Source organism: Mustela putorius, unplaced genomic scaffold (assembly GCF_011764305.1).
Source record: "Mustela putorius furo isolate JIRA1106 unplaced genomic scaffold, ASM1176430v1.1 tig00000738_pilon_pilon_pilon, whole genome shotgun sequence".
Lineage (NCBI taxonomy): Eukaryota > Metazoa > Chordata > Mammalia > Carnivora > Mustelidae > Mustela > Mustela putorius.
Genome location: NW_025421463.1, coordinates 5,007,300 through 5,021,957, shown reverse-complemented (window position 1 = coordinate 5,021,957; position 14,658 = coordinate 5,007,300). Strand labels below are relative to the sequence as shown.

Sequence of the window (14,658 nt, the reverse complement as noted above, 5' to 3'; positions counted from 1 at the left end):
AGGTCATGATCTCAGGGTCCTGGGATCAAGCCCCTCTCTGCTCAGCAGGGAGCCTGATTCCCCCTCTCCCTCTGCCCGCCTCTCTGCCTGCTTGTGATCTCTGTCAAATAAATAAATAAAATCTTAAAAAAAAAAACACAACAAACATTAGTCTGTGACTTTCAGGAGTTAGCATGGACTTTGGAGAAGGGAGACAGGACTGGCTCTGCTTCTGTCTTTCAGTGGTGGTCACATGGCCCCTCTGAGCCTCAATGGCCTCACCTACAATATGGCAATTGTACGAACCACTGCGCTGACGGCCGTTGGTACTAATAAAGTGAAAGTGCTTTGCCAGCTGCTAGAGGCTCTGTTAAACCTGAGGCACTGTTACTGGTTCAGCTTTTCTCTGGTCCATCCTCCTGCAGGAAACAGCATGCATGTGGAATCCAATGCTGACAGCTAACTGGGCTGGACTTCCAACTTCTGTCTTACTGTTCTCAGCTGTCATACCAAAATGCCTACGGTATTATCCGGCAACAAAGACACTAACTGAAGAGTTGTGTCGACAGTTCCGGGGGCTGGCCGTGACAACAGAAACCAGAACTAAATCCATGTGAATTGAAGAAAGAGCTGGGTGATGGCATGTGTGCAAGCGAGAATCCAAACAGTCAGAAAACGTGCCGCGTACACATCCTGTTTTGGTTCTCAGACTTGCCACCACCCCTGTTTTGGCACCGGGGCTGTCACCGCCACCCAAACCAGCAGGAAAGCCAGCAACCAAGAATCAATGTAAAAGAGGAGACTCGGGATGCTGAATCTTTTCCTTCCCAGAAACGCAAGCTGTTCCAGAGTGTCACAACCTTGACCCCAGTGTCACAACCTTGACCCCAGTGAGAGAGCCTGAGACTAGGGAAAGAAGGTCAGTGTGCGATCTTCGATGGCATGCGTATCAGCAGGTTCACTGAATTCCAAAAGGTTAAAATATGAGGGGCTAAAGATGGTTAACTTGGTCTTCGGAGTTTCCCTTTGACATCTACGGTGAGCACGTTCATACCCAGCTCTCCCATCACAGCCTGGCCTAACGCTCTGGATCAGTCAGTTATCCGCCCCGCCAACGCTCCCCGCTCCCCGGGTGAAGCACACATGCCCCCAAAAGCCACTGCCTCTTACCGAGTCCCATTATCAACAGGCTTAAGTCATCTGTGTAGATAAAAACTCCAAATCACTTTTGCCCTTCTAGAGATCGCATCCCAGTGGGCCCCAGTGGGGGCTACGAGGACCCCCGACCCCCACCTCGCCTATGTGATTGGTGCAGGTGAACGCTGTGAGCAGTTTCAACGAGCAACTTTATAAACTCCCTCACTCCCTTTACTACCTTGAAAAGAAGTTGGTCTTGGCTATCTCAGGTACTTTGAGAATTATTATTATTTTTAAAGATTTTTAAAATTAATTTATTTGAGAGAGAGAGAGCAAGCAGAGGGAGGAGCACCAGGAAAGGGACAAGAAGACTGCTGTGAGCACAGAGCTGGAGGCAGGGCTCAGGCCCATGATCCCAAGATCATGACCTGAGCCAAAATCAGGAGTCAGACACCCAACCAACCGAGCCACCCAGGTGTCCCCACTTCAGAACTATTAAATAAAACTGAATACCTACTTAACTTTTTAGATATTAAATTTTATCAAGAACTCTTACCAAGAAGACTTTTGATGGCCTGTTCAACAGGGCTCCCTGTTGGATTCTTCTTCTTTTTTTAAAAAGTTTTATTTATTTATTTGGCAGAGAGATAGCACAAGTAAGCAGAGCAGGAGGCAGAGGAAGACAGAAAAGCAGGCTCTCCACTGAGCAGGGAGCCGGATGTTGGGCTTGATCCCAGGACCCTGAGGTTATGCCCTGAACCAAAGGCAGACGCCTAACCAACTGAGCCACCCAGGCACACCTCCCCCTCTTTTTTTGGATTCTTCTTTAAATTCAACAATGAATATGCTGAGAACATGAATATACAACTCACTCTAGAGTCCTATTTTGGGATTTGTTACCAACTGGTCAAGGAGGATGTATGGTGCTGGTCACTGACCACTGAGTGAATAGACCTTATGATAGCAGGGAAGAGGTCGCAGTATCTATCAGAAATGAAATATATAACACCCCGGAGTGACACGATCAGCTGATCTCCTGAGATGAAAGAGAGTACTCCTGAGTCCACATGCCTGACACAATTTTCTCTGGGCTTCAGATCTAGGGTCAGGTTAGCCCCAATCCTAGGACACACAATTTACAATGGTATTTCTCAAATGCCATGTCACCTTGGTATTCAATTACAGAGAAAGGGTCACATTTCTGGGCTAAAGAAACATCATCTCAATTAGGCAGGGTTCTCTGCATCTTAAAAAAAACAACAACTATATTGTACACCCGAAACTAATATGTTGTTGATCATTTTTTTAAAGATTTTATTTATTTGTTAGAGAGAAAGAGAATGGCAGGCAGAGGGAGAAGCAGGCTCCCTGCTGAGCAAGAAGCCCAATGTGGAGCTTGATCCCAGAGCCCTGGGATCATGACCTGAGCCGAAGGCAGATGCTTAACTGAGTCACCCAGGCATCCCTAAAATCTTATTTTTAAAATATTTAAGTCATCTCTACACCCAGCATGGGGCTTAAACTCACAATCCTGAGATCAAGAGTCACACACTCTTCTGACTGAGCCAGCCAGGAGCCCCAATTTTACCTCAACTTTACAAAGGAAACAGGTGACTAGCTCTCTCATACAAAGCTATCAATGATCCAAAGGAGCCAGATGGACCACAGGAACATTTGTGAGGGTCAGCATCTGGAAGCATGAGCCTGAGGGCATGACCTGGACCGGAGGCAGCAGGCAAACTGTGGGGTTTAAGGGACACCTCTTCTGGGCTCCTACCAGAAAGGGATGCGGGCCACAGAGACTACCGAAGAGCTTCTAGCAAATCCCAAGTGGACTGGAGCAAATGGGAAATGATGGGAGCCGGGGTGAGGATCTGCTCTCACCCCAGTCCCCACCTAGACCAAGTAGCCGCTGGGACTAGCCTTCAACACTGCAACACTCTGCTTTAAACTAGACAAATGACATTTCCTTGAAGCCAATGCTTTTGTCATCCTAAATTTAAGTTTTAAAAGAAAAGAGCAATTCAGCCTCAAACCAGACCCTCATCCGCCCTGGAATCACCACCGTATCCCCATGGGTGAACATTTCTGTCTCTTGGCAAGTTGCCCAGAAATTAAAAAAAACATTTCCAACCCAGACACATAATTGTTTTGTTTAAGAGAGGTTAAAGAAGAAACATCCACTGCCACGAGAGCTTAAGCTAATAAAATCATAGTCCTGCTAATATAGGACCAAAATAGGAACAATCTTTAACAAAATAGTAATAGTCTTAACAGAACACTATGTTATCCAGTGGTTCTTTGACTCAACAATTTTCAGCAACTGTTTTTTAATCTGTGGGTAGGAAGAAAAATGGAGGATTTATTGAAAAATAGTTCCTATTCCCAAACACTGGTTTTGAGAGAAATCAATGATATATATGTGTGGGGGGCATAGATCCAAGCTAATGCTCCTCTTTCTTTCTTTTTTTTTTTTAAATAAAGAATTTATTTGAGACAGAGAAGGAGAGAGAACATGAACAAATGATGAGGGGCAGAGAGAGAGGAAGAGCGAGAAACAGACCCCCAGCTAAGCAGGGAGCCCGATGCTGGACTCAATCCCAGGACCCTGGGATCATGACCTGAGCTGAAGGCAGAGACTTAACTGACTCAGCCACCCGGGTGTCACAAATCCTCCATCTTAACTGAGAATAACACTGCCTATATTTCAAAAGCATGAACACCTCATTTATTTCCAAACTAACTTTGTGGGGTAGGTGAGAAGGCTTATTTCCTTTTTATAAAAAGTAGAAGTTGAGTTCAGAAATTAATAGGGTTGCCCAAACTCACCTTGTTCCTAAGTGGCAAAATAAGGCCTAAAACTTCACTAATATAATAGCTACAGTCACATGTGACTATTTAAATTAATTAAAATTAAATTAAATTAAATTGTAAATTCTGCTCTTCAGTTAAGCTAGCCACATTTCAAGTGCTCAAACAGCTCGTATGGCTAGTGGCTAGTGTTATAGAATATTTCTATTGTTGCTAAAAGTGCTATTGGATGGGACTGACCTTATGGTTGGTTCTTTTATTTGTTTTTATTTTTTATTTTATCTTATTTTGCAGGGTGGGGGGGGTGCACAGACAGAGGGAGAGGGAGAGAGAAAATCTTAAGCAGACTCCACAGCCAGTGTGGAGCCTGATGTGGGACTTGATCTCACAACCCTGAGATCATGACCTGAGCCGAAAGTAAGAGTCAGATGTTTGGCGTGTCTGCCTTCAGCTCAGGTCATGATCCCAGGGTCCTGGGATCTAACCCTGCATAGGGATCCCTGCTCAGCAGGGAGTCTGCTTCTCCCTCTCCCTCTGCCCCTCCCCTGGCTCATGCTCGCTCTGTCAAAAAAATAAAATCTTTAAAAAAAAAAAAAAAGTCAGATGTTTAACTGATTGAACCACCAGGTGCCCCTGTTTGTTTTTAGATTTTAAAGATTTTATTTTTTTTATTTAATTTTAAAAAATTTTTAATAAACATATATTATTAGCCCCAGGGGTACAGGTCTGTGAATCGCCAGGTTTACACACTTCACAACACTCACCATAGCACATAACCTCCCCAAAAGATTTTATTTTTAAGTAATCTCTACACCCAATGTGGGGCTCGAACTCACAACTGGGAGAAGAGTTGTGCACTCCACCAACCAAGCCAGTCAGGCAGCCCCATGGCTAGTTCTTTTGAATTCTAGTAATGGGGGAAAAGATCCCATGCTATGTCTCCAAGTCACTAGATGACAAAACTAAATTGTAGCCTCCTTCTCATTACAAGAAACTCTGGGGCTTCAGGAAGTTGGTTTATCCTTGCAGGGGTTACAAAAACAAAAATCAGGCTTGTTTTATTTATTTATTTATTTTAAAGATTTTATTTATTTGACAGAGAGAGAGATCACAAGTAGGCAGAGAGGCAGGCAGAGGCAGAGGGGGAAGCAGGCTCCCTGCTGAGCAGAGAGCCCAATGTGGGACTCGATCCCAGGATCCTGAGATCATGACCCAAATCAAAGGCAAAGGCCCAACCCACTGAGCCACCAGGCACTCCCAAATTTCAGGTTTTTGTTTTTGTTTTTTTAAGATTTTATTTATGTGACAGAAATCATAAGAGAGGCAGGCAGAGAGCGAGGGAGAAGCAGGTTCCCTGTAAGCAAGCATCCCAGGACCCTGAGACCATGACCTAAGCCAAAGGCAGAGGCTTAACAGTGATCCAAGCACCCCACAAAAATCAGTTTTAAAAGAGCTTTACAAAAATGGATTTGATCCACAAATAAGGAAAGAGAATATGCAAACTCAGTTTGTACATTTGGTGAAGAATAATATAAGTACTAATTCCTAAGTTACAAATAAAAATATTAAGAAGAAATTTAGCTTCAGAAGGTCAAAGATCATAGTGCTCAATCCTAATACTTTAAGCCATTAAATAACCTCTTGTCAGAGTTTAAAAGAAATTTCTCCTTGGTGCAGAGATTGCTATAATCAGATGAACAGGAGGTTTCCAGCTAACCGTGGGGCCCTATGACATGACAGATTAGCCATGAGTGCTACAACTGGGCACACTGTCTCTACATAGATCACTGAGCTAACACTGACAGCTGAAACGTGACAAAGGAAGGGATCAGACTGCAGAACTAAGGGTTAGGAAGTCAAGATACAGCCAAGTTTATTGAAAATACAGAGTGGTGGGGATTCGTTACATAAAGCCATTCTTTACAGATTCAATCTGAGATATGCAGCACCTATCTGCACACCCACAAGCTAGTCAAAACTAGCTGACCAAATGGTTCACTTTTTCACCTAGCAACCCATTTGAGTACCTCTCAGGACCTAGGCGGTTTGTGAGTCTTCTGGATTGACAGCAACTGGCTGCCCTCTCTGAACTGTGATGCCCTCACACTCTTTGGATTCTTCTAACTATTCGGTGGTTAAGGTCACCAATGACACCCACTTGGTGCACAAAAACGACATTTATTTATTTATTTATTTATTTATAAGATATTTTATTTATTTATTTGACAGACAGAGATCACAAGTAGGCAGAGAGGGAGGCAGAGAGAGAGAGGAGAAAGCAGGCTCCCCGCCAAGCAGAGAGCCCGATGCAGGGCTCGATCCCAGGACACTGGGATCATGACCCGAGCCGAAGGCAGAGGCCTCAACCCTGAGCCACCCAGGCACCCTACAAAAACGCCATTTAAAATGAGAACAAAAACAAACAAACAAACAAACAAACAAAAACAAGCTCACTCAAGCAATGGACCAAGGTCCTTAGAGAATCTACTGGACAAAACTAATGATTTCTTCACATGCTTGCCAAGGTGCCAAGGTGTTTTCACTACACACACATGGGAAAAGAGTGAACTGAGGGTTCACACAAGCACAGGAACATGCAACTCTATGCTTTTCTCAAGGACTCAAAAGAGAATAACAGAAGGCTGAGAAGGAAGAGACAGACAAGGTTCTTCTTTCAAATCCAGAAAGATTACAGGAGACTTTCTCATTTTTCTGGGTCAGAAGAACTTCAATGTTTTCCTAAAAAAGGTTATTCCTCTAAAGCAGTGCTCAGAACATTTTCTTCATTTTCACCTAAACCTTATGACCTAGTACACCTTTAAATGTCAAAGAGAAAGGCTGTGGGGAAAGCTCTGTTTGAGAACAGAGTGTACCACACATGACCCGTGTTTTCTATGAATCTTCACTCTGGCTACAGCAGCATTTCTGGTCTTAATCTTGGACTTAAGCACAAGCTTCCTATCTGTGCCATCTTTCATCTCCCTCAAGATATGCAGAGCTTCAGACATTATTAAAGAAGGCTCAGGGCCTGGCATATGTAATCCTTTGCTATCTGCCACTCTGTATTTGGTAGGGTTTATATAGTGTTAAATTTGAGACACAAGCTTACATGAGGAGAGTGACAGATGCTGGTAAATGATCCTGTTTAAAAACACATCAGAAACTAACTTCCATACCCCATAGTTTAGATGCCATGAGCAGAGCGTATCAAGCAGCAGAGAGGGGTATGTAGGAATTGGGAGATGCTTTAATCCCCTGCACTTTATTAAAGGCAGCTCTGAACGATATGCAGAACATGAACCACCCTGAAGGTAAGGGAGCCATTGAAGACATGGTGTCCTACAGATTATGCTGTCAGAACTGAAAGCCAGTCCTACATGGGAACTGTGTAGGAGTATTCTGGAAGATGAGGTGGGTGGGTTTTCTTCCCAGAGCTATAAATAAGACTGGAATGAGAAGAATTTTGATAAAAGATATAAACAAAGAAATGATGAGGCAGAATACAGCCATGACTACATCACTCCCTTCCAACAGTTCGAGAGTGTACCTACTTCCTCAGTTGTACAACAAACTTATGTATAAATGCACTTTAGAGAAACCCCTTAGGCTAGCAAGATGGGAATGGAAATGGACCCTTCGAACCAGATGTCACTTTTTCAGGTTTCCAAATCTCCAACAATCAACAATTTGCTGGTCACTTACAATCTGCTTCCAATCCTGCTCTATTTTCTTTGGAAGCTGTGGCCTGGAGGGTGAGAGGCTGGCAGGTGGTGGGGAGGTCAGGGTGGCTGAGGGTGTTGGAGTCTACCACAGGATAAGGGTAGAGAGTGCAGGGCTGTGATGAGGAAGAATTTACTCACAGGGTGCAGGGCTGAGGGGAGAACCTCAGGACCCTATCCATGTATCATCTGGTATGCAGATGAACAGGGAATTTCACACCTGAAACTATTGCCAGGCATTAACAATCGCTCAGAATCTAAGACTGTGACCTACTTCCTTCACTAGAAAAGCTGAAAACCAAGACTGTGTCCGTAGCTGAAGGTGACCTTTTGGTAGGAGGAAGATGTGGTGTTCTCACGGAAACAGGTAATTCCTGTTCCTATAGGAAGGGCAGCTACTCTCACTTCACAGATAAAGAGAACAGTGCAGAGGATACAATCAGGTGTTCAGAACATCTTAGAATCTGGGCTTCTAACAGAACAGAAGCATTGTTCCAAATTCCATGTCTAGAATTCCAACAAGTTTGCAAGACAGTTGTATCTGTTCCTGTCTGTCATTCTAACACACACACACACACACACATCACACATCACACTTTAAAATCGGCTGTCCTGAGTCATTCATTCAGTGCCCAGTTCTGCATAAGACACTTTCTCAAGGAGTTCAGAGTATGGCTGGAGGGAAATGTATAAGCAGCTGACTCCAGTAATGGAAGCATCACCTGTCTTTAAACAGCACAGAACATGACAAGAAATGCTGAGCAAGGACACCATACTCCATCAATTGTATTAAGCAGTGAGCTCTAGTAGTCCCTGGTACCAAGTATGAGACAGGCACAGGAATGCGGGGCCCTCATCCTCTCTGCAAGGCTTTCAGACCCTAAACATCTCCCGGATCTTGAGAAATAGCGTTATGCTCTCAGAACTAGTACTGTAATTAGTCAGCACCCCCACAGGATGCTGAAGGGCTCTTTATTTTGTATGTGAGTAAATTTTAGCTACTCAAATAAACTGTTAAATGTCTGAGGGCAGGTACCTTGCTTGATATTTCTTTAATCTCTCCAGGACTAACTACCCTGGGCACAAAGTAGACATTAAACACATGATGTCCCTGGTGAAAGGGACAAGGAGATGAGAGTCTGGGTGACTTGTTCTTACAGAAGGGTTTATCGAGGCAGATCTGGAGTGTTCTGTAAAGCAAAGTAGCGCCCTACCTGATCACATCACTGACCCACCACACAAACAGTCGCTATATCTGATTCTTTAGGGCTGCAGGTGGGAAGTCCTTCACTGGAAAGCCAGGGAAGACAGCAGCATAATGTGGGTAAATGGTTTGGAAGTTAACTGCAGTAAACAAAAAGCTGAATTTGAGACTTAAGTTCCTGGCTGATGCTTAGGATTAAAACAGACCTCACCTTTCTTCCACCTGCTATACAGTTCTAGCCCTTAGAAACAGACCTGCCATCACCACGACATGAATCAAATCCCATTCTCACTTGCTTAAAAGGTTTCAAGGCTTCCCATTGTACCTAAAACAAAATCTACCTCTTCCCGTAGTTGGGAAGCCCTCTTCCTAGCCCCGCCCACCCTGCCGATCTTAACTTGGCCTAGGCTCCCCTCACTCACTAGGCCCCAGCCACACCCACTTCCTTAATGTTTTCAAACGTGTCAGGCTCTTCTCTGCACTAGGCGCTTACATTTGTTCTCGCTTCTCCCTGACCCTCTGCCTGCTTCTGCATGGCTGACTCCATCTCATCCTCCAGACCCCAGCCCAAATATTTCCTCCTCAGGGAGGTCTTTCCTGATCATCCTATCCTATCCAAAGAGATCCCATCTCCTTCCTATTTCTTGTTAACACGCCAACTGGTTAATTTACTTTGTAACATTTACCATACTCTGAAAGTATCTTATTTGTCTCTGTTTATTATCACTATTCTCCTTTTAAACATAAAACTCTGGAGGGCAGGAGCTCGATTTTTCTTGCCGCATCAAGGACACACACCAGGTTCTCAACTACTCCGCATGAGTAAGTGACTGAGGATTTGGAAAACACAGTGGCAGTAGGTCAGCACTGAGTTAAGGAGAAAAACATCGGTTCTCTCACTCTGAGGCTAGAAGTTGTTGTAGGACTCTTTTTTTTTCTTTCCACTTTGTAGGGTGTGTCCAAGTAGCAGCAATGCTCAAGAGAAAAGAAAGAAGAGGGAGAGCCTAAGCTCTCTGCTGATGACTTCAAAAGAAATGTCAAAAAGTGCAACATCTCGCTCTCCGTGGCTCCAGCATCCACTCAGTTTATAACGCTACTGGTATTAAAACCAAAATTTCTTACTTCTAAGAGATTCCAGTGTTGGTTTCATTTCTCCCCAAGTGTAGTTGTGCACCTACTACGCCCAGCTCGGCAGGAACCCCACCAAGCACACTCACACCCATGCCAGCCGCAGGGATCGGAGAATCTCACTCTAAACACTGCAGTTGATTCAAAACACCAGGTGGAAAAGGGTTTTCTCATCCCAAGCACCTGAACACAAAGGCAAAACACATGCAAGATGTGGGTTCTTTCTCACAATACCCCAGCTCGAGATGTGCTCCTCCTGTAAAGGGAAGTGAGGGTAACAGGGAGCAGAAACCCCAAAAGGAGCAACTCAAAAGGGGAGGATGGTTCGACGGCACCGTTCAACCCAGCGCGGTCTGTTTCACGGAACTTAATATGGGCAGTATCTTAGCATTCCATGATCAAAAGTCCTTGGACTTGGAAAAGCACAAGTAAGAGAGGGACAAATGAAACCTGTCGCCCCTGTTTTCTGTTAGATGCGGCCCACGGCACAGCAGGCACACACGCACTGTGGACCCCGAGCTCCAGCAGACGCGGAGCGCGAGGGAGAGGCACTTACGTGGCATGATCCCTTGGCTCACCAGTTCTTCTCGCGTCCGGCGCTGCTGGAGCTTCAACTGCAGCACTGCAGGGCGGCAAAGAGAGAGGAGAGACCGAGGCTCAGTTGGGTGTTCCACCATAAAAGACACATTTTCAAATACAAAGAGAGTCTCAGAACAGAAGAGTGTAGTGTGAAAGAAGAACCCCTTTAATCATGACGGTCTGTAATTGCAGAAGTGGCCTGATACAGCAGGGTTTCCGTATTCTGCTGTGGGCGGCGAGAGGAAGTTGCGAAGGGTCTTGCAGGGTGATAACAATCCACAAAGTACCCAAGTCTTGTCTCTTGCTCAAAACCTCCTACAACACTGTATCCTCCTCCAAAGACTAAAAAAACACAAGTTCTTAACTCAAAGGAAATATAATGAGGACCAACACCCAGCAGGAAAAGCTTTCTAGATGTTCTGCACTGTCTTCCTGGCAGCACGAGTTTACCATCGTGAGTGTCCTGAATGATACTGTGCTCACACAGATGAGGAAGTATAGGTTATCTGCAAAATCTTGTCTTTTGTACCTAAAAATTACACCTATTTTCACTAAACAATTCATTTCTCTATACCAGAAACCATTTTACCATCAACATAACTCTTTCTTCCTCTCACTGTTCAGGTCAAGTTTTGTCCTGTTGGGGTGAAACCACCAAGCGACAGGAGTCAGAGCGCACCCGGGACAGGGGAGGGTGACGAGTATGTCTCCCGTTTCCAGTCTGGCAGCACTACCTAACCAAATACCTGAAAGAACTTTTCTAAAGTTAAAAGTAAGTGATCTCTAGTTCAGATGCCAACGAAACGTGAAGGGCGTTACCACCGCATACCGTGCGGAGTGACCATGGCAAGGCTTGTATACGAAGGTGAAGTAACTGAGCAAACATTCAGAGAAGGAGGGTTAGGAGCCAGGGAAAGCCCGTTGACGTGCTAAGTCTTCAATTATAAGGTCTCTGCAAGTCACATCTGAGGGACACCTGCATCTAACAGGAATCCTATTATCTTAGGTTACCTGCCTTTTCCACTCCTAGAGCAGTTTTTAAGAAGGCCTCCAGGAATGGCGGAACCATAACTAGGGTCCCGAATACATGTCAAAGTCAGCGGGTCCAAAGCAGAAGCTGTCTTTCTCCCAAAAACCCAACCCACTTTCCATCTTTCTTATCTCTTTAAAAAATGGAATCACGATCTGCAATCCCTGTACCTCCCCACCCCCAAACTCGTATTCAGGTTTCTGAGGCACCTTCGACTCCTCCACCTCCCTCACGCTCCTCCTCTTACCAAGTTTCTGGCGCCACAGCCTCGCCATGTTGCACAGACAGCCTCCTCGCTCGCGACCTTACTTGTGGAGGACCCCTCCCGCTGCGAGTGCCCCCGTCAAGCCTGTCGGACTACTCTTCCTCAGGTACCATGTACTGGCCCAACTGTTTATTCACTCATTTGGAAATGCCTACACTTTTCACCTACCTTCTTGACTCCCACGCATGCAGAACTACTCTAGACCTCCTGTGAGCTACCGATCGTCCGTTCTAAAAAGTATAGTTGTGGGGCCCCTGGGTCGCTCAGTGGGTTGGGCCTCTGCCTTCGGCTCAGGTCATGATCTCAGGGTCCTGGGATCGAGTCCTGCACTGGGCTCTCTGCTCAGCAGGGAGCCTGCTTCCCCTTCTCTCTCTGCCTGCCTCTCTGCCTACTTGTGACCTCTGTCTAAAAAAATAAAATCTTAAAAAGAAAAAAAAAAAAGTATAGTCGTATTTTACCCTGTGTAATAGTTAGCCCCTGAATATAGCTCATCTCTCCTACCAGTTTATAAACTCCTGGAGGGCAGAGAATATACCTTATTAATATATGCCCTCCATATACACTCAATACACAGTAAGTATTTAATAACTGTTTCTTGAACTGAACTGTATCTCAAAATGGTAATACAGGAGCACCTGGGTGGCTCAGTGGGTTAAGCCACTGCCTTCGGCTTGGGTCATGATCTCAGGGTCCTGGGATCGAGCCCCGCATTGGGCTCTCTGCCTGGCTGGGAGCCTGCTTCCCTTCCTCTCTCTCTGCCTGCCTCTCTGCCTACTTGTGATCTCTGTCTGTCGGATAAATGAATTAAATCTTTAAAAAAAAAAAAAAAGGTAATACAGTCTGAGAGAACTTATCAGGAAGTTATAACTTTTACTATTATTTTTACAAATTAAAACTTAAAAGCAAAGACTTTTAGAATAAATGGATAAAACAACAGACACACTTGTGGCTAACATTTTATAGACGATGTGCTCAGTGCCAGACACTGTTCTGTGTACTCTCATATTTTAACTCATTTAATCTAACATATCTATGGAAAGACAGGGACATTACTAACCCCATTTTACAGGTAGAAAAATAATGCCCAGAGTGATCCAGTAATTTACCCAAGATTATCCCACTAATAAGAGGTACAACAGAATTTGAACCTAAACATTCTGATTCCAGAACATGGGATTCTTACTTCTCTGCTTCTTCAGGGTCTTCTGCAGCCTATGCTGCCGAGACAACAGGCATGGGATGTGACCACCTGGGTTGGTTCTCTGGTGAGATAGACAAAGGGACTAAGGAAAAAGGATGTGGTTCAGGCCAGGGTGAAAGAAGTTTGATGATACTCAGTAAAATAAATTTAAACTAACCTACAAATGTGATTTCAGATAAATTAGAACCACAGATTAGCAGCAACACTAATAATAACAATAAAATGCAAATAGTTAACTTCTAGGAGTCACTGAATGTCACTATGTATCAGGCCCAGTGTTAAGTGATTAACACACTTTTAACTTAAAAAAAGGGGGGGGCCTATGAGGATGGTACAATTATTATCTCCATTTTACACATAAAGAAACTAAGGATCAGACCTTTAAAACTTTGCCTTGGGTCACACAGCTCAAAAGTAGGGGCATAAGAATTCGTACCCAGCCCTTTGTGAATCTACAGTGTGGGGCACTTAATACTAGGCCATATGCCTCCTTGGAGGAAGGAAAATGAGAGGAAGAAAGGGAAAATACCTGTCATCTTGTGTATGTACTCTTTCTTTCTGAGATTTTATTGATCTGTTTGACAGAAAGAGCACAAGCAGGGGGAGCGGCAGGCAGAGGGAGAAGCAGGTTCCCCACTGATCAGAGAGCCCAACGCAGGGCTCGTTCCCAGGACCCTGGGATCATCACCTGAGCTGAAGGCAGATACTTAACCTACTGAGCCACCCGGGTGCCCCCATATATAGTGTTCCTAAAGCCCAGTGTAATATGAGTTATTAGAAAACAATGAAATATAACAAGTTGATTTGATTTCTGAGAACAAAGAAACCTAAATACAATTCAGTAGGTCTGAACACTTCAAAGAAACAATAACTAATGAAAACTCTGGCCATTATCCAAAAATAATTTGGAAATACCAATCAGCAGATCTCCTAAATAGCCCATCTACAGATATGGGCATAAGGGGTGTTATGCAAACTTCTTGACTGAAAAGCTTATTGCCTCATGAGAGCAAACATTTAAGACTATGATTCAAGTTTTTTTTTTATGAGAACACAGTAAAGGTTGATTTAGCCTTTGTTTTTCAACAGGTCTAGCTCAAAGAGGAAGGCTTATCTAACAAATCTTTCCATCTGCAAAACTAAATGAAATTAAAGTTCAGTTATCTGAAAATTCTATCCTGTGCCCTCTCAGTGGTGAACTCCCAACTCCGTGCTTATCTGAAATCCAACCAAGTTCCGCATTCACATAATAGAATTCGCCCTTTATCAGTAGTATCTTGGGGGTATTGCTACAACCCGACTACAGGCATGTACTTTACACATTGCCAAACCCTCTCCTGCTAGCTCAAACAATGTTTATAAGGAGGAAAAGAAAAAAAGACCTAGGCAGTAAACTCTAAATGATCGTTGTCAGCCTCTACACCATTGTACCTTGGAAATGATCTGTTTGGCTGTGTATAGATGCAAGGACCCCACTTCTGAAACTTACAACTACAAAGAAATAGATATATATGAATTTCTGCTTTCCTTAGTCTAGCTCAATTCCTCTTAATTCTAAACACTCTAAATGAAATGCAGAATGTTTCCAGAATGCAGGGATTATTC

The 14,658-nt window shown here is 44.1% G+C and overlaps 1 protein-coding gene across 8 annotated transcripts in view; it reads right to left on the bottom strand.

Moving 5' to 3' along the window:
• The window catches only part of MRTFA (myocardin related transcription factor A), a 195,021-nt gene that overhangs the window by 30,383 nt on the left and 149,980 nt on the right, over positions 1-14,658 (bottom strand). For 6 of the 8 annotated variants that reach the window (XM_004771275.3, XM_013045097.2, XM_013045098.2 and 3 more), the window contains one exon: positions 10,535-10,600. In XM_004771275.3, the coding sequence (XP_004771332.1) occupies positions 10,535-10,600 (66 nt within the window). Of the gene's footprint in view, positions 1-10,534; positions 11,016-11,834; positions 12,006-14,658 lie in introns of those variants that run through there. The other 2 variants (XM_013045100.2, XM_004771277.3) reach the window with 2 other exon arrangements.